At 41.9% G+C, this 20,022-nt stretch overlaps 1 protein-coding gene across 2 annotated transcripts in view; it reads left to right on the top strand.

Annotated features, from left to right (window-relative positions):
* The window catches only part of LOC127065330 (MOXD1 homolog 2), a 149,967-nt gene that overhangs the window by 118,027 nt on the left and 11,918 nt on the right, over positions 1-20,022 (top strand). For both annotated transcript variants that reach the window (XM_050997514.1, XM_050997513.1), the window contains exon 5: positions 18,950-19,144. In XM_050997514.1, the coding sequence (XP_050853471.1) occupies positions 18,950-19,144 (195 nt within the window). The remainder of the gene's footprint in view (positions 1-18,949; positions 19,145-20,022) is intronic.

The raw sequence follows: 20,022 nt of genomic DNA, 5'->3' as shown, positions 1-20,022 counted from the left end.
TTAATATGTTTGTTATAAAGAGTAAGAAGGAGAAGATGGATCGAAATCGATTGCTTAGCGACTAGTCGATACTACCGACACGAACGCTCTTCGGTAACTAATGACAGTTCGCAAAACTTTTACGACCTTTTCTAAGTTTTCCAATCGGCCAAAAACTCACAGACTGACATTTACCTAAGAGAATTTACTCTGCGATATAACGTTATCTCTCTTTTCGCTTTTGCTCTCTTTCTCTCTCTCTCTCTCTCTCTCTCTTCCTACCTCCCTCTCCCTCCCACTCTTTCATCCTTCCCCTGTCTTTCCATTGAAATCTTTGCTTTCAATGGAACACTTCGCCTTTCCAATCATCATCGATGTCTCTCGATTCTCATTCTCTTCTTGTTTCTTATCTGATGGCTCGTTCGAAACTCGCTGTGAGCGAAATTGACAAGGGGAGAAAAGAAGAAGAGGGGGAGGAAGAAGAAGAAGAAGAAGAAGAAGAAGCTGAAAGTTCCGGAGAAACGATCGGAAGAGAAGTAATCAAAAAACAATCGAGGGTAATCGAGCAGACCGTTTCGCCGACGGCGTAAATAACTCTTCCTTAAAGACATCTCGAAAATATTTCGAGACTCGTTTTATAAGCTTTGATACTTGCGAAAAGCTTAGACGAAAAAACTAAATTACGATTATGAGCTCGTAACGCTAAATTTATATCTTCAACGTTTCTCTCGAGCAACCGTGCGTCACGTTCCATTTGATTCGTAATTATACACGAAACTGGGCATTAAATCCGTGCGTCGGATTACGTTTAATTCCTTGTTGGAAACCTAATACCGGGAACCTGAAGAAGGTAAGGATTAGTTAAAGATTAAGCTTTGTTAGAGTAAGTGTTAGATGGATATTTGTGACTCGGTAGTAGTGCCTCGTTTAATAGTCAAATTCTATTGTGACTCGCAAATGAATATTTTCTATTCATTTTTTCAATGTCGTTATTTCTCATGATTTTCCAATTTTAACGAAAGTTTGTTTTGGAAAAAGGTCTCGCATAAGTTACGTACTCGAATTCGATGCGGTATAGGAAATCCTTAATAATGTCTGTAAAATTCAGCTACGCCAAATCGCAAATGTATAGGCTAGGAAAGCGAGCAGGGAGCTTAACTGCTTACACCGAAGCTTAAATTAAGGGTGGCGCTCGCTCGCAAGCTTGGAACAGCGTTAACCAATTTTATCGTGACCGTTGGACATGTAAATTAGCTGCATACAAAATAAGCTAATGTAAAGCGGAAGCTATCGTATTTATAGGCTCCACTATGGCTGGACAGAACGTTCGACGCGAGTAGAGCTTTAAAGGGTACCGGAGAACGATCATGCAATTTTAATCTGCATTCTGACTTAACGGCTCTTGTTTCCTCGCCGTTGTCGTCGTTAGAAAATATGTCCTTGCTCGCCGAAAACATCATTTTCATGCCATCTCGAATAATTATTATTACGACTTTTACGGTGTAAATTTGATGTCGACGTTAAATCGTTTGTGACATCTATCGAGGCGTAATATTCCATTAAAATTATTTTATCTAACGAAGACCGTACCGTTTCTAAGAAAGGTTACGTCGAATCGATAAAAGTATTCTTCGCGAATCGAAACATTGGATTTACCACTCCGTATACTTTTCTTCCCGCGATGGAATTTTAACGATTGCATAGGCCGCCAAGGCGAAACGATCTGCATGCTGATTAATCTCCGCTATAAATGCAAAATGTAATGGCGAGGCGGAGATAAAAATGCGAGGAGAGAAATCTACAAACGTCACGCGATCGAGCGTAGACATTAATCTTTTCGAAGGCGACAAGGTCGTTATGATCTCGGACTAATCGCGATTAGAAAGGATTAGAAATTTCATTAAACAAATATCGTTATTAGCTACGCCCGTTGTGTTAAGGGAAGGCGAATGAACGTGCTCGTACGTTCTCGTAAAATTAATCGTACGAGTTTCTTCTTTCTTTCTTCTCTTTTTTTTAAATAAAGACACTATCGTTAGGATCAATCTAAGAACAATTACGAACCGGTTAAAGTTATTTCGAGAATGTAAGAAAGAATAGAACAAGATTATGCGCGTAATTTATTAAAACCAGATGTTCGTCACGCTCGTATCGGTTCGACTACAGAATGGCGTGCTCCTTTTTTCCACCGGAAAGAAAAAAGAATGTCTGCCACGAGAAGCGTAGCGAAAACGAGAAGGAACGCTTTTAGGAACGTCCAAGACCACCCACACTTTCGCTCAGCCTCCGCCACTCTCCAGCAATTCATCCTCTTTCCCTCTCTCTCTCTCTCTCTCTCTCTCTGTCTATCTCGCTTGTACTCTATTTAATCCACTAAAACGAGCACATTAATTAGATTGTAATATTCATGGTTAACTTCATTAATGTCCATAGCCGAGAGAGACGATATAAATCGAAAGGATATAGAATGCTTTTTACGCGAACTTTTTGTTGGAGCAATTATTATCGTAGTGATTTCGTTTAATGTACAATTTTTAAAGCAATTATTTTCCTTCCTTTGATCCAAAACATTTTTAAGTCATCGAGCTTGATTTAACTCTTTTTCGATAGACTCGTCCGAAAAGAAACTTTGTTAGATATAATTGATTAGCAACGAGTATTAAAGAGGTATAAGTAACGAAGCAGGGAATTTGCTTTTCGAGAAGGGAGGCTTCTAAGGCATTAATAACTTTCGGATAGGAATCGATTGAGTGCTAAGCGAAGCGTTTAAACTGCCCGATCATGTCTTAAATGCCAGATAGGAAATACCCTCTGGCAGCGATAATGCAACTATTATGTCTGCGGTTATCCTTTAAATCGAAACTGGCGCAGTTAATAGCTGTGAGAAACCGTTGAGTTGATTTTGTATTCTCTACATGGATACGTAACCTGCGTTTACAGACGTTCGATAGAAAAGAGGCTATGCAACGTTGAACGTATTAGAATTTTCATGATTAAATCGTTGCAATTAATAACGCTTTGGAATCAACGAGATCATTTTTTAATATAAGTAACGAATTACCTCCTTTGAGTTTTACTCTTCGCTATTTCGTCGCTTGGAGTATTATTAATATTGCAATATTCTCAATAGGTTTTATTTAGTTAAAATTACGAATAAAAATTGGTGGCTAAGTAAATCGAGTATTGGTTGAATGAAGTTTGATACAAATAATGGTTACCTCATTTTTCTCAGCATTTTTCCATTAAAGTTATCATAACCGGCACATGCGGCGGTACCAGCGAGTAGAAAGCGGCCAGCTCGGAGGAAAAAAATCGGTTTAAAGGTTCTGTTAGGAAGGCTAGATCCATTCCAAGACTTTTATACTTTTTAATGAAACCGCGTTCGTTATCATCGGCGAGAGCAATGACTATTGTTTGAGTTTTACCGAGTATACTCCCGGGGATTTTATCGCAACAGAAGGTACCTCGGTAATTTCGTAGCTTCTTTCTCCGCCAGATCTAATATCGAATTCGAGAAATTTATTTCTCCGTGGATTTCTATACCACGTTTCGATTCGCAAGACATCGATCGTTTCTAATTAAGACAAACGATTTTATCTAAAACCACGAGATTCATTACTTAGCTATTATTCGACGAAACTTTGCAAAGTAAAAAGGAAACAAACTTAACCATGAATTTACCCCACATCTACGTGCGCGACCAACGTGTAGAGCTTTCACACACGTACGCGCGTTTATGCGCGAAGATGGAAGACATACGCGTAGAGAGGAAGCTCTCCTCTTTGGCAAACCACCCCCGAACAGGCGGAAGTTAAACGAAGAGGTAATCCCAAGCAAATATCTCGGAATCAGCGATAGTTCGACTAACTTACGGCCGAACAACTCTTTCCCGTTTCCGCACTCCCGGGTTATCGCGCATAATATATCGTTCTCCTACTGGAGTATTTCCTCTCTCTCTCTCTCTCTCTCTCTCTCTTTTTCTATCTCTTTATCTCCTCCTCGTTCTCTAAAACGCGTTTCGTGCCGTGGGAATTCACACGTAGGTGCCCTGAAAAGCGTAAGCGTTCGACGAACTCTTTTTCCCTTCTCTAAGCTCGTTTAAGCCGGCTTTAAGATTTTAAAAGGACTGGCACAAAGCGCAAGGATTCATACTTTTAATTTTAAGTAATTTTGTGGTCGTAAATACATGGTTCAGTCCTCTTTTCTTTTTAAACGATCAGACGCGTTAATTTCCTCTCGATTACGATTTTTCCGAGAAGAGTTAAATATAGAAACACGATAGAATTCCGCTCGCCCATACCGTCCGACAAGTATCGACCTGTACTACTTTGTTCCACTCCGATATATCGTCGTATATGGTTATAATAATGTAAGAGGCGCAGCTATAGTGCGTTTCTATGTTTTAAAAGTTTCTACGATACCGAAAACGCCAATATACTATTTACGTCGTAGTGTTAGAAACTCTATAGAATTGAATTTAACCGCCTATGAGAAATGCTTGATCTGTATTATTGAAAAGAGTTCGAGCCATTCACAGAGACGATGAGAACATTCGAAAACGAAATGAAATCGACGAGAAAAACTTGCACGCGACAGGCAACATTTATTAAACGGAGACGAAAAAGTTTTTCCTGCGAAAAATCCAAGACAAGAATGTAGGACATCGATTTGACTTTATTCCACGAAGGAAACCACAATGAGATGAGAGGAGAGAAAGCAAAAACGGAGAAGCCAAGTTGCATATTGCCGCAATCTCGGGTATTCGATACGAGCGAACATGTATATATTTATGTAGATACGTATATCTGAAAAATATGCGAGTGCATTGTGTACTAGTAGTAATACCGTACGCGGAGTCAGAAGAGCTATCGACTTACGGACGTAAAAGAAGATACTTTGTAAGAAAAAATAACCTCGTTTATTTTGCAGCGCAAGCTCGCTTCCGAAAGTATTCGATTATCAATAGGAAGGATCTTTGGCTGTCTTGCGAAAATTTCTACAGTTAATTAATACGTCGTTCGAAGGAACTCGAGTAATCGTCTTTTCTTTTAACCCTTTTTTATCGGCTACTCGCGAAGCTCGCGTCACTCACAAGTCAAGAGATATCATCAATGAAAAGTCTTCTTTATTGATGGCGTCAAATCTAATCCTTTTTCCGTTCTATATATATCTTCTATATATACGATCGCTCTGTCTCTCTCTCTCTCTCTCTCTCTCTCTCCCTCTCTATCCCTTTCTCCAATATTTTATTAAAGAAGAAAACAGTGATTAGATCGTTAAAGATATTTATAATCAAGTCGATTCGATCAAAATCTTTTCCAAGTAATCCGAAAACTCGATGCACAGATGAGAAGACGTAATTCGAAGAGGAAGAGATTGGAGTTTACGTAATACCGGGGGGATGTTAGTTACCTTTACTTAGGAGAGGAAGCTGCGTTAAAATCTTGGAGAACGCTTTCGAAAATTGTAGTCTGTGTTCAATGGCGTGGTTAGAAACGAAGTTAAAGTCCATTGGGTTCCTCCAGCCAGGAACACGTGTCCACGAATCGTGGTAACGATTACGGTTTCAATCGGAGTTCTTCGAACTGAATCGTTTCGGTGGCATCGCCTTTTGGATTATTAACCTTTAACCGTTCTCGGTTCACGAAACTTCCGACTCTTCTGTACATTCCTCTCTCTCTCTCTCTCTCTCTCTCGCGCGCGCGTGGGCGCGTGCTCGCGAGTGTACTTTTGACGCATTATGGATTTTATGTAAAGCGCATTCGCACCCCTGGGTGAAACTTGAAATTCTATTAAGTAGAAGCACCGCTTTGTGCGACGCGGTAAAACAGTTATCGTTTTCTTGAAGGACATTAGTAAATAAAATACAAAGTGCGTGACTCTTGATTCAGAGAGAAATGAAAATTACGTGTACGAATATATAAATCGTGTGTGTTTAGGGTTATTACGTATTTGTTTTGTGCCATTTCGAGTAGAGAAAGGTACCGTGGGTCGGTATTGGGATTTGAGGAGTAAGTTCATGCGAAAGATTAAATTTTATTCAGAATGTATGCAAGTGCGATAAATTTCACAAAGCACGTCATTCTTTGAACGTTATATCGGGTAAATAATATTACGAGTATCAATAAGAGAAGCTAATAAACGTATAACGCTTTCTTTCTTGCATTATTTCGACGTGTCGAGCGATGCGATGCGATATCGATCGATGGCTATCAGTGAAAGAAATAAGTAGAGAAAGAGATATAGAGAAGGAAAAAGCGCCATAATCTAACACACACTTTTCTTCTTTAGAACAGTTCTTATCAACGGAAATATAAAGTTCCATACCGTGGTACTCTTATCTTTCCCCTGCCATTAGCGAAACGAAGCTTAATGCTAAGTGCAAAAGACAATGATTACCCGCGAAAGCTTCTTCTTCTCTGTCTCTTTCTTTTTCTTTACCTCCATTCCCCCACTCTTTTTTCCCTTTTTTTCTCTTCTTTCCATCTTCGTCTTTTTCTCTCGTCGGTTAATGCGACCGCTTCGTCGTGACTGTCGTTGACAGGCCTCCTCTTGGATATAAATTACGAACGCTTCTTTTCAGGCATTCTATCGCTATCAAAGCTCGAACGACAAGGACGAGCAATGTTCAGGCCGCGCGATCTGTTTACCATAGGCAAAATGCGGAAATACATAACATACATCGGCCTTTTGTCGATTACCTTGCGTCTCGTCGCGACTCGAAAATAACGTCGACCGGAACGAGAACCGATGACGGCCGCACAAAAGCGAACTACGATGACGAACGCTTGTTCTGTTTTCGACGGAGATAGACTATATTCGTGCGGGCTCGAGTATGTGTGTCTTTATACGTTTGACGAAATTTTCGATTTATGCATTCTACTGTAAAGAGATACCATTGGGAGAGAAACGGGAGAAAAACAGAGAGAAAGAGTCTTCGTGAATAATACATTTTTTAATGAATAACGAGGCTAGATTGAATGAATAAAATGTGAGCCACAGAAATTTATGTTTTTTCTTTTCCTTTTTTTATTTCCTATTCCAAAGAGAGAAAAAAGATCGTCGAATTGTAAACGACGACGTCGACGACGACGACGACGACGACCGGAAGTCCTTACGAATCAATTCCAAACTTTTCGCGTGCTCGATTTTCTCTAGCAACTCTTTGTGTGTCTCCTCCTCTCTTGAAAGCAAAAGACGAAAATTGTGGGTGAATTTTCCTAACGTTTTGTTCGACGCAACCCAGGACATTTCATTCCGGTGGATTTCTAAGTAGGTCAAAATGTCGAAGTAAGCATTTTCGTTGCTGGAATTTCTATGCAGTAAACCGAGCGTATACCGATTCTTTCGTTTTCCCTGCACATTTTCAGTCCTTTATCACCTTCCTCTCTCAATCACTTCTCTCGTCTTATATTCTCGTCGTTTCTCCTTTCCTACGATTTAATCTAGATACAGAAGGAGATTATTACAAAAATTCGATTTTAACGAGGAAATTAGTCAGATCGAGGTTACAAAAACCAGTGTTAAATTTTTATACCAGCTCGACACGTGTTTCTATTTTCACATAAAAAGAAAATGTATGCACACACAGATGCACACACAATTTTTCGTATAGGCACGAACGAGGGAGTTACATCCTCCTATTTTCCTCCGTATACTTGGAAGATATAGCCCGAGTGAATACACTCGTTTGCACTACCGAGTAGCAAGTACTTTTCCGGTATTCGCCACTCGATCTCCAATTTCGTCCTCCATATACAAAATCCACGCTACAGTTCCACGCCTCGATTTTCCATATACCTTTCTAAAGTCCTTCCTTTTTCGCTCACCTTCTCTCTCTCTCTCTCTCTCTCTCTTTCTCTTCATTCCGCAACCCGATGCGATCGCATCCTCATTCTTACTCCTCTCTTCTTATTTCGAGAAGGATATGTGGGAATTCGCCATTCGTAAATCATGTTTATTGAAATGCAGAGGCCGTTTATCTCGTCGAGAAGGATAGAAAATGTTACAGGTAAATTTGCGATAAGAAAGTCCTATTTCGTTCTTTCGCTTAAACTTGCTTCCGCGACGTGTCTTTCCATTCGCGCGTTAGAAAACGGAAACGAACGCGCAAAAAGATTTACTTCGAGCGAGCAGAAAACAGATGTTTCATTTCTCTGTTAAAGAGAAAGACAAACGGAAAACGATCGGTGGCTATTAGCTCTCAAGGAAACGAAGATAAAAAAAGAAGAAATTGGTCAGGGTAATCTCGAAGTAGTAATTGAGCCACGCTCGTCCAATCAGCGATACTCCGTTAATACATATCCACCCTCGATCCACCCCTTTCTCATTTAAACTCGGGCCAGACTAATTACCGATCGGGATAAGACGGGTGGTACTTGCGATGTACAACCCTTCGCCCCTCACCCTTTTCCCTCGTTCCCGAGATTCAACATGGAGAAATAGAGCGGGCGTATACATTGTTAGCGCACGTAGAGGGTAAAAGGAGAAGGATGTGGGGGCGAAGGTGCCGTTCCTGTCCGACCGACGAACGCACAAGACGGAAAGCAGAAATGAAAGGAAAGAAGGAAGAAAAGCGAGGTTGGTACGTAGGTGGTGGTAGAAGAGGCAAGGGTGATTTCCAAGCCGTGATAACGACTGGAATCGCCGATGCGCGTGTGTTCGTGCGCGCACGAGCTTAATGCGCGTGGAAAAGTAGAAAGAGGAGGTGGTTACTCCTGGCGAAAGGGCTTGCCAGTGAGAATTGCGCTCGCTCTTGAGGGTGGAGATGTACTATACGTCAAGACAATAAGTACCATTAAGATAACGGCCACGAGGTGGTGGGGATGGGTGGTTAGGGAACCAGATAACCCCCGCATGAACTCCGAGGATCCGCTAATGGAGGATTCCATTTTATACCGACGTTATTTTTATACGTAGCATTCTCGATCTTCCTCTACGTGCTTTGCCAGTTTGATGTCCCTTTAGTTTTCGGCTAACGATCCAATCTTTCGCTACGTTCGAAGAAGGGACCACTTTGCGATTCAGATGGGAAGAGGTCGATTGCTTCATGATAATCTCGCTGGGTTTTAAGGGAGGCCCTTGTCTTTTGTTAGAACAGAGGGACGATTGAAAATCGTCCGAGAGAGAGAGAGAGAGAGAGAGAGAGAGAGGGTTCGCTCGATGATTGGCTTCTAGAACCATCGGTACTCTCCTTCTTCCTCGGCACGATATTGCGTCAATGACTTCCATTGTCTCGGATTTTCTTGTTTTCCGTACTACGCCGTTTAATCCTTGGCAAAGGTCCAATCTTTGCGCTCGCTGAATACGAAACGAAGTCTCTCTTGGACGATTGAAATTGATGAAGATTCCTTAATCGACGAACGCGACTGTTTCCATTCAAAGACGATCTTGATATCGGACGAGTTGTATTAAAATGATTAATACCGATATCCCTCCCCCTCTCTCTCTCTCTCTCTGTCTCTCTCTCTCTATTTACTTACATTAAAATCGATGATGGGCTTTTCGTAAGAGACACGCTAAGATAAACTCGTATAATACGTAGCAATACTTGGCGAGATCCCGAGGGAATTCTCGGTTCGTCGACGCGACAGTCAACGTCAAAAGTTCGGTTATCTCGATGTCCTCGAGACGCGACGCGTTCTCAACGATTTCGGCAAGCTCAGCACGAACGATGCTAGCACGACGAGTCCGTGGAACGGTAAAACTTACGTAGCTCGTTTATTCGTTCCAACTCGTTTCCAAGTTCCCTTTCGCAAAATTACCGAGTGTCAGGACGTTCGAAACGCCATACGAACGACGACTTCCAACGTCTACGATTGCTATACGAGATAAAAGGATAATGATAATCGTCGATATAAAGAGTCAACATATTTACGAGTAAATTATATCGCTTTTAAAATTCATTAAATGATTTTGATTAAACGTCGATGTCGATTATCTTCTCGTAGGATTAACGAGAACGAGAGCAATAACCATAATGCTCCGTCATTCGATGATAACGGCAAAGCGTAAGTCGAGGTAGTAGTGAACTCCGCCTATTCGCCGAGAACTCGATCGATATTTAAACAATTACGAAGAAAAGAGTGAGCGACCCAAGCATGGAATAATTCAGTACTCTCGGTATAAATGGTGTATTGGCTTTTGGACGAGAAACAGAGAGACAGGGAGAGGGAGAGAGAGAGGGAGGGTGAAACTACGCGCGTGATTCCAACTACGTGTGCGTCTCTTTTGAAGAGAGGAAACACGAAGAAAAGAAGGGCGCATGGCGGAGGAGAAAAGAGGGTCTTCTACGTCATTAATTATGCAAGTACTGTACGTACTTATTCGCAGGCTTGCTGACGCGGATATCCCAAGCGTGCACGCTGTAGGAGGAAGAGATGGATGGAATATTGTTACAGGCGGGGGCGATAAACCTCATTCAAAAGTCTCTTGCAACGATCGTTTTTAATTCCGGTTATCGATCGACCGTGTATATTAAGATTCTCGGTGCATTGCTCGTTCTAAGAGCTTTCGCAAAGAGCTAGATGGTTGTTAAGATCGAAATTATTCGTGTCCAGTACATTAGCGGCTAGAAAATGTTCGTTGGTCGTTACGTACTCGCCGATGAAAAACATACCTGATACTAATTATACGAGTTTAATCCGAGCGAATATCGATACCGGATGAAGGATACTTGGAGTATCCTTAAATCGAAAGTACTTACTTCCGACAGGATATCGATGCCAAAGTGAGTCCAAGATAATGGAGTTTCCCAGAATAGATCCTTTCGGGTCTACCACCTCTGCGGGCGGAGCGGGGCAAATAACGCTGCAGAAACTCGTAATCGAATGTGGACAAGGTTCAATATTTGATCGAACGGTTTCCTTCCATCTAGGCAAAGAAGGTAAGGTATCTACCGCAATTCCGGACACGATCTTAGCAAGTTTCTCTGGTTACGTATCATGATTTCTCCATTGCTCAGAATCGAGCTCCTTCTTCGATCGACCCTTTGACAAGGAAATAACGATGATTAACTGGGATCCTCCTTTATTTTCATTCTTACGTACAAATCGACAAACCCGATCGACTATTTCGATCTGTTCAATAACAAAGATGATAAATCACTATTCCCTCCGATGGAAACGACGGACGGCCGTCGAAAGATTCGACGAAACGTTCGTTCGGCCTATCGGAAGCTCGTCCTTTACCCAAATCCTGTGGAATAACGTCTAGCTAGTTACGATTCGTATCCCGCTGGCAGCGTTCTCTGATCCGGTTCAGATTTGGTCGATGCTTAGTTACGTAGGACGCCACCCTTCGAAAGCATCGTGGAGGAAAGAGGGGATTCGAAGGTGAAACGAGCGATAGGCAATGGCGCTGGTGTTGGTGTAGCGGTAGCGGTAGTGGTGGCGATGGTGGTGTACTTGACGGTGCTCGGCAGAAGTTTCAAGCGAGTTTACTCGTTAATGACTGAGTACATAGCGGTGCTACGTGCTCAGGTATGCCGGTGGCCACGTATTCGCCGATGTTGGTTTATCGGGCTTCACGTTGATGAACAGAACACCGGAAGCATCGTCGATACACCGAACAAAACGATACGATTCTTGTTAAACTACTTCCCTACGTTCCGTTCCTTTTTTTCTAGTTTTATGACGGTTCGATTTTTTAAGGTCCTAACGAGTGATACGAATTGAATTTTACGGTTCGTAGCAAAAGGACAAAATAAGAGATAACGAGAGAAAACGCAACATCGGACGAAGAATCGATCATAAAATAAATGCGTGAAACGCAAAAGTGACTTTTCGCGACCGACGTTTGCCGCGTATTAAAGGTCGGCACGGTCGTTGATGGACAAGCTTGCGTCTCTTCGCCGAGCGCCGATCGTTACGAAGTAACGACAAGAAAAAAAAAATATAACGAGATAGACGTACGCCCTCGTGTGTCCCCCGACGGTGTAAAAAAAAAGAAGTTGGACCGACATAAAATCCGAATTTTAGAGCGAAAATTGAAACTACGAATCGGCCTTGTTTGTCCATCTCGATCGCAAAGTGCTTTTCTCTCCCTCGTAATATCCTGGCAATGGAACGGGATATTTTTGTTGGCTTCGAATATCGCGCGAAGCACGAAGTAGAAGAGGAAAAAAAGATCAGAGAAAAGTATCGACGGGCGTAAGCGAAAAATGTAGCCGAATTCGCGATGAAACTGACCTTTACAAACGATTTGTTATGGAGTCGGTGTTAGGACGCGTTGGAAAAGCGATAGGGAAAGGAAAAAAGTGCTTGGTGGTTGCTGCGCCAATAGTTTGTATACCTTCGCTTAACGCGCACGCTTTAAAGTCATTATTCACTGAGCAAGCCGTAATCTGCGAACTCTAATCACGCGATTCTAAAATTATCGCGTGGGTGGTTTTCCCTGGCCTTGCGAAGGTTACGCTCCAGGATCGTTCCTCTTCGTTTAATCGAAAAAAATTTGACTATAAATAAAATATCGAATTATAAGACGAATCGATCGATCTCGCTATTGCTTGGCCATAATTTCTTTGGAATCGCCTTTAATTACTTTCCGTTTTTCTTTTTCTAACGCAAGTTGAAACGGATTATCCAAGTCCAAGGACGAGACGGCCGACAAAAGGACGCGCATCGAGCGACTTTGAAAAAATTCACGGGTTCCCGAACAAAATATTCTCATCGCGTATTTCGTGGCGCGCGCGAGACAGCTCTCGGTACGAATTTGAATCTAATCGGCGTAGACGTGCGTGCTCGTAGCCGAGGTCGCGACAGTTTCAATGGGAGCCGCGTTACGGATGAGTGCGCTCACCACCTACATGCTATGCATACCCCGTTCGCAACCTTTATCTCTCTCTCTCTCTCTCTCCTTCAAGTAGATATATGAACTCGAGAAATCTCGAAACAACGCTAACTGAAACGAGAACCCAGAGATTTACGAGCGGTACGTTCGAGCGTTTTTGAGTAGTCTTAAAGATACCAATGTTACTCGAGGAATCTCTTACGTCCTAATTAAGAACGAAGAATTTTTGTTCGTTAAAAATTTGCAACCACGGAACCGATGTCATCGCTGGATCTATGTCCAGAAAACTAGCGGAACTCGATTAATCACTCCGATGTTGTCGCCTGCTGTGACCGAGTTACAACGTTCGAAAGCCGAGCATAAATTTTATTACCAAAGCGGGACAGAAGTTTGTAGCAACTCGGACAGAATCGTCGTCGGTGTAGTTCGACGCATGCACGAGATACGCTACTCGGCCAAGTACTTTCATCGAACTTAAAAGGAAATAAGTTAAGTTTCTGGTTCGAGGGAAGTCGTCGTTATCGATTTGGAAGGAATTATGAAATCTTCCTTCTCAACTTGTTTTTTTTTCTGCGTGCAATTCGTGTAAGTAGGTGAAAGATCAAGGAAAGAAGTATAGTAGATGGAAAGAGGGATGGTTCGAAGGCGGACACACGGATATGCACACGGACGCAAAACGGACCGAGCAAGCACGCGCATAGAAGGGTTGATAGGGTCGAGTAGGAAGAATGGCGGAGTTGTAGCGAGAGAAGTGAGCGTCCAGAGTTTGAAGCTCTTAATTGCTTTTTAAAACTTTCAAGTTCGACTCCCCCACTCTATCGCAGCCACCCTCATCTCACTTCTCTCCCTTTTTCTTCCTTCTTTCTACGTCGGAAAGCTCGGTCTTACCCTTTGCATTCTACTTAGGAATGTTCAATATTAGTTTTCCCTATCGGAGTTGCGAACACGTTCGGCGCGTCGAGGGGGTACAGGTTGGAGCAGAAATGGCAAGACGGACTAGTAAGGAAAAGGATGGAGCGATTATGAACGAACAAGTGTGAGAAAAAGGGAGAGAGAGAGAGAGAGAAGAAGGAGATGGATAGGAAGGAAGAGCTCGAAACCGTCGATAACTGGCTACCTTGGTTTTTGTACTCGAAGCAATTAACGTTGCCGCGAAAAGGAAGCTACTTGGAGCACTTTCAGCTCGTTTCCTATTGGTTTGTCTATCCCTTGGGCGTTCGGACTTACTTTTCTTTCCAGGGGAAAACTGGAAGCCTCCGGTGTAAGGCGGCTTCTAACTTTCGTTGCGTTGTTTCTGTCTTTTCAACTCCTTTTCTTCTTTTTTCTCAATTTGTCTCTCTCTCCCTTTCTCTCTCTCTCTCTTATTTCGTTCGTATGCTGGCAAGGAAGAAGAGATGTAGCCTCTCCGATACTTTTATTGCTTCCTCAAGTTTCATCCTTACCCTCCAGTGACGATTCTTGATATATTTACCGGAAAAACCTCTGGCTTGTCATGAAAATTAATTAACGCGTGTTACTTTCGTGTCTATTACTTCGACGAAATTTCAACGGTAAAAACGGTTTATCTTTGATAGGAACGCTCTCCGAAAAGACACTCGATTATTTTATTCGATCTAAAATACTTTTACCGATAAACCGTTTAAATCGAATAATATACTCTTTTCGAGAATTTACCATGTATCCCTTCGGTTTTATCCTATTTTACTCTCCAGTCGATCAAACGTCGTTACCTAAAGAACGCTTTTTTCTTACTTTCCATTTTCTACTCTATCCTTTCACAGTGAATGATTATTTTCTAGGAAGAAAGGGAGAGAGAGAGAGAGAGAAAGAGAGAGAAAAGAGAGTCATTTGAAAGCATAGCTTTGCCTTTCGAAATTGGAACTCGCCCTTCTGTTTTTTCTCCCGCCGGTAGAAAGTTTCATTCGCGAGTAACAAGTTCTGCCGAGGGATAAGGCGAAGGGAAATTAGAAAGAAAAAGAAAAAGAGAGTAGGGTGGGACAAAGTGAAGGTTGGTCATGGACGAGTTTATAACTCCGGGTTCACAGGTCAAGAGCCTTTCCAGAATGTTAAACGTTCAATTCTCGATATTTTAACTTTCGGATATTTTTGAGAATCAAAACGATTTTACGATTTCTTCTTTAATCCTTCGTCAAAAGGAAGTCTCTTTAGAAAATATCATAAAAATTAGCCTTATATTTTTACTTAGCGCGAATAAGAAAAAGCTTATCGGATCTCTCCGACTCTCTTTTTATACCAATTCACCCTCGGCAAACGTAGAATCCTGACTTTACGATCGGAACTTTCCAACGCCATGGATCTTCCCACCCTTCGGGAACTCTTCGAGAACCGAAAAGATTTTCCCGAGCGATCGCACCCGAAGAAAAGAGAAGTATTAATCTAATTCACCCTACTCCCTCCGGCAGCCATAATTTTTACTTGTTCCTGAACATCGATGAAAAGATTTCGTCTTTTCTCTCTCTCTCTCTCTCTCTCTCTCCCCCTCGCTCTCTTTCTTTATTTCTTTCGTACCTTATCGTCAAACTTCAAAATCCTCGAATATCTAGAAACGCGAGGAGTCCCTTTACAACTCCGTAGCTTCTCCAAAAGTCGTTCGTTCGGATCGCGTTTTCGACGTCACCAACTTCGAAGAAGTCGGCCTTAATATTCGTCCTTTATTCCAATAGAAGATAGTTTCTCTCTCTTTCCAGTAAAATACGAGCCGTACCTTTGGAAAAGTACAGTTTTTAAGAAAAATAAGTAGAAAAGAAAGAATGAGAAAGGGGATCGAAAGAAGGGGGTAAAGGTCTTGGCGTAGCATAGAAAGAAGGACCAAGTCCTAAGAATCGCGTGATTCCTATTCTCCTTCTCACGCGATGCCCGTTCCCTACTATCGACCTTTCATCTTGGCCGGAGGAAAGGCTTTCCGCCCAAAAGACCTACCACGACCTCCAGCAGCACCAACTCGACTGCTGGCTGGCTCACCCTTGGAATCTTTCGATCTAGGTCGAGCCTTGATATCTATCCTAAACTATCCAATTCAGGTAAACGGGCGCCCAATTGTCTCGACCGACTGAAATAAACGTTGGATATACGAGGTGGCCCGAAGGTGAGGAAGCATAGAGCGAAAGATTTCGAGGAAAGGAGGCCGAGGGGAGTGGATGGAAGAACCTTCTCGAAAGATTGCGCTAGTCCGTGTGTAACTCTGTCTTGTCCGTGAGAGCTTTCGGATTTCAAGGGTTTGGCGATTATCGAAAAACGTAAATGGCCGACGCGTGAGTGGCCTGCGAATCTACGGTTCTTCTCGATCGAACTCGACTACGTAATTCGTTCGAGCTACCTTTGCCATTGCCACTAATGCTCTTGCAGTTCTTCGATTCTAATTCGTTACAATCGAGCTTTTCTACCCTTCTATATTTCTCCCTTTCTTTCTCTCAAACTCTGGCAGATCGGATCCACGAAGGCTTCTCCGTCGATTATTCTTCGGTATCGGCGAACGATTCGTTACACCTCGCGCGTGTTTCCTTCGAAGAGCTCGTTCATTGAGCCTCTCGATCACGAAGCCAGAACGAGGATGGATCGTGGTATAGGGCTGTGCCACTTGGCGTGAATACGTTCGGGGAGAATGGTATACTGGTAACTTCCCTTCGATACCGTGGATATTATCCGACTGGAAATTGGATTCGAAGGAAATTACTTTTGGATGTTAAAACTTATTGCATGATTTAGAAAGGATCATCAGATTTTGTTTCATGAAATAACAAAGAAAAGAGAACGAGGGACAACGTTTCTTCTTACCGTTCTCGATCGGCAAAGATCTCGAAATGCGATACCATTCGAGTGATACGAGCGACGAATTATCTTCTAACGAGTACCGCGATAACGAGCTTCCGCGTAAGCAAGATTTTTGATAAGATCAAAGATTCGAAATTATTTCATCGTACCCCATACCGAGCGGATAACGATCGACCAAGATCGGAGATCTTAGCAGCGTCTGCCGCTCGAGTAGAAAACGAGGCGACATCGTGGATTGCATCTGGCCAATGCTCCAATCAAATACAATCGTTCCCAATTGTAAGTGGTCCATAGAAACCATCCTCTTAACGTCCTTTCCGACCCTCTAGAATTTGGCACGTTGCAAGGAGATCGATATATGTATCTACGTGTTTCGAGGCCAATACTTACTCCAAATACTCTAGTCGTTGCTATAATTGGATATCGACGTAACGACGACTATGCCTGTATCTAATTATACGCGATCATTATGCAAATATTACCGTGAACTCACTTTAATCATTAAGCGGCCCTGCGCGATTGTGTACGTTCGTGCGCGAATGAATGTAGTATTCAGTCAACTGAAACTCGACTCTCACCCTCAGGGCCTGGGGGCCCTTTTCTTCCAATCCTTTGGAGAGAGAGAAAGCTATGCGCGTGGCTCCCCCCTCGGCGACCTAAACGGAGATTATTATTATTGTTCTTCCTGCCGCCGCCGCCGCCGCTGCTGCTGCTGCTGCTGCTGCTGCTGCTGCCACCGCTCCTGCCGTTGCTTCCTGCCGTTGCTCTTGCCGCTGTTATGCGTAAAATGGAATTGATCCCTGAGGCGCGTATCATAAATCTTTGTCTCGAAATAAAAGTGTACTGGATTGATTGTACGTTGGAGACACGTGGACCACCTTTTGGCGTTGGAAATATAAAATAAACGGAATCGCGGAGAAAACCCGTTTTAATTGGAAAATAGAAAATATCTTAGCTTCGATTTTGCTCTCTTTGGGAAAATGAAAAATGCTATCATTCGTGTGTAATCCAGGGCCAGAAGATTATCGACGCAGCATTAGAACAAAGGATTCATTAGGTATGGTCATTAATCACCCACGGGGACGATTTAATCGCTTCGCTCTCGATCGATCGACATTGCGCTCTCGAAGCGTAACACCTGATACCGAATTATTATTGGAATTGACTTTTCATGTTTTTTCATATCATCGAAACCAAAAATTCAGAAATTTTATTATCGTTCGTTTTCCGTGGTCTAGATCGGAAATTTATTTAAAAAATGGAACTCTTTGATCGAAACTACTCCGATAGTTTTAGACGAAGCCAGGTTTAATTATCGAATGTATAGCGGAGAAGCGCGCGTGCAGACGAGAGAGAGAGAGAGAGAGAGAGAGAGAGATTTCGTTAATTGATCGAATGTATGAAGACGAAACGTTGCATGGTATCGTCGTGGTTGGAAGGTTGCCAAGGATAAAGTAAAGACGCATTTCATGCTAGCGCAATACTAACTGCCTTCCTATAAGATGAATTGTAGATGAATTCGACTGTTTCCACGGTGAGAAGCTTCATTCAACATTGGATTATTGGAGACACTGACGAGCTTCGACCTCGTTTGCGAGTTCTTTTCAAAAATTCTCGCATTTCAATTTTCTTTCATAAAAAATCCAAGGTCTTGGAAATTTCGTGAAACCATTGATAAACCCAAGTCTTATTTAATTTTTATACTAAGATATACGGATACTGCATTTTTATCTCGTTTCGAAAACCCAATGAGGAGAATTCAATCGTGATAAATCTTTCGCGAGGAATCAAGAAAGAAATGTTATTGCGAAAGGCGTGCTCTCTGTCTCTCTCCTTCCCCCCCCCCCTCTCTCTCTCTCCGAGAGCTTCGAATACGATTTATTTGATTCTGTGCCAATCGGTACTCCGTTGCGGATACTAATCGACTTAACGTCCATTTCACTTTACCTCGAATGCGTAGCCCATTCCCAAGAGCTTTTTTCTTCTTTATCGGGATGCGTAGAGCTTTTCAAACAATTCGATTTATTAACTTTATGTAACTTGGCTGTATTTAATCCGTAACGAGGGAGTACAAAGGATTGGAAATTTTGTACATTCGTAAAGATTATTGCTTATGTAAACGGAAAATGTTCTAGCAGTTTAAATTTGCGTTTGTTATTATTTCGATCAGTCAACAATTATTTTATATAAGTATCTACATTGAAATTCTCCGATTTCGAAAGAAAATAAAGAAAATTTGTTAATGACGTTACGATATTAATTATACTAATAATTATATATCTTAAGTTATATTAAAAAGTAAACGAGCTACATTATACAATATGTATAATGAAATTAAAACAAATTGACGTAATGTACTAATATCGATGATATGTTTTTAACCTTTCAGAATGATACGATGCAAGTGGTTTGGCAGTATCACGCGAAGGAACCCGCTTCGGTGGCTGGTGTTCTGCCTGGTCATGGTGCGGTAAGAGGATCTAGACCGTTGTATCTAGTTCAGAGAGATACGCAACCGAAACGCTCGTCTCACAATCAGGAGAGCGAGCCCGTTCTGAAGACCTGGGACGTATTGAATCAGCAGGTGAGCTTCATTCATTTATACAAGAGACTCGTATATGAGACATCGAAAGTAATGCATTTATCGATCGATGCGATTCCTACGGTCACTCAATTTCATTCAATAATTTAATACGTTCTACGTGGTATCACTGAACGGTATTAAAAACGTACGCACGAATACGTAATGAAGAGGACATTTTTTTACGAAATAACGAGAAAAAAGGAAGAAGAAACGAAGAAAAAAATTCGAGAGGGAACGTTCTCATACAAATTCATCGACTAAATTTCGCGAAAGGGCAAAAGAAAGACGGCTAAGGAGTTTTAATTGGAGTTTGGCGAAGTGGATCGCGTTAAAATGGCGTATCAGTTCAGAGAGATATTATACCGTATAAGGTCGATTTTCGTTACGTAGTCGCGACCACCGCCATCACCTTTCGATCACCTATACGACAAAGTTCGCACTTATAAAAACGATTTAAAGGCGGATTTAGTCCAAACTCGAGTTCCTCCGTATTTTTCTTTCCATCTTAACCGTTCGTCGGCGCGATACAACTTTAGCCACGATTGATATTAAATGACACAGTACTCGAATGCTTGTTTTTAAATGAAACTTCTTACGGTTCAGGCTTGAATAAAGAGAAATAGTAAGGAGAGGTAGGTTCGAAATCGAATAGGTAAGACTCTTGAGATTCGAAATGAAAATTCAAACTCTTAAAAAACGAAAGAGTACTCGAACTTTTTCATTTAAACGTTCGTGCGAGCTTGTATGTAAGTCCGACTACTTTGTACGTCTATTTCACAGCAGTGAAAATAATCCTACGACTTTAAGCAATTTTATTGTTTTATTATTTTTGCGAAATTTTACTTCTATTCGTTATTTCGTTTATTCCTTCTTTCTAT

Source organism: Vespula vulgaris, chromosome 7, assembly GCF_905475345.1.
Source record: "Vespula vulgaris chromosome 7, iyVesVulg1.1, whole genome shotgun sequence".
NCBI lineage: Eukaryota > Metazoa > Arthropoda > Insecta > Hymenoptera > Vespidae > Vespula > Vespula vulgaris.
The sequence above is the reverse complement of the archived record's forward strand: the minus strand, read 5'-3'. Positions and strand labels throughout refer to the sequence as shown.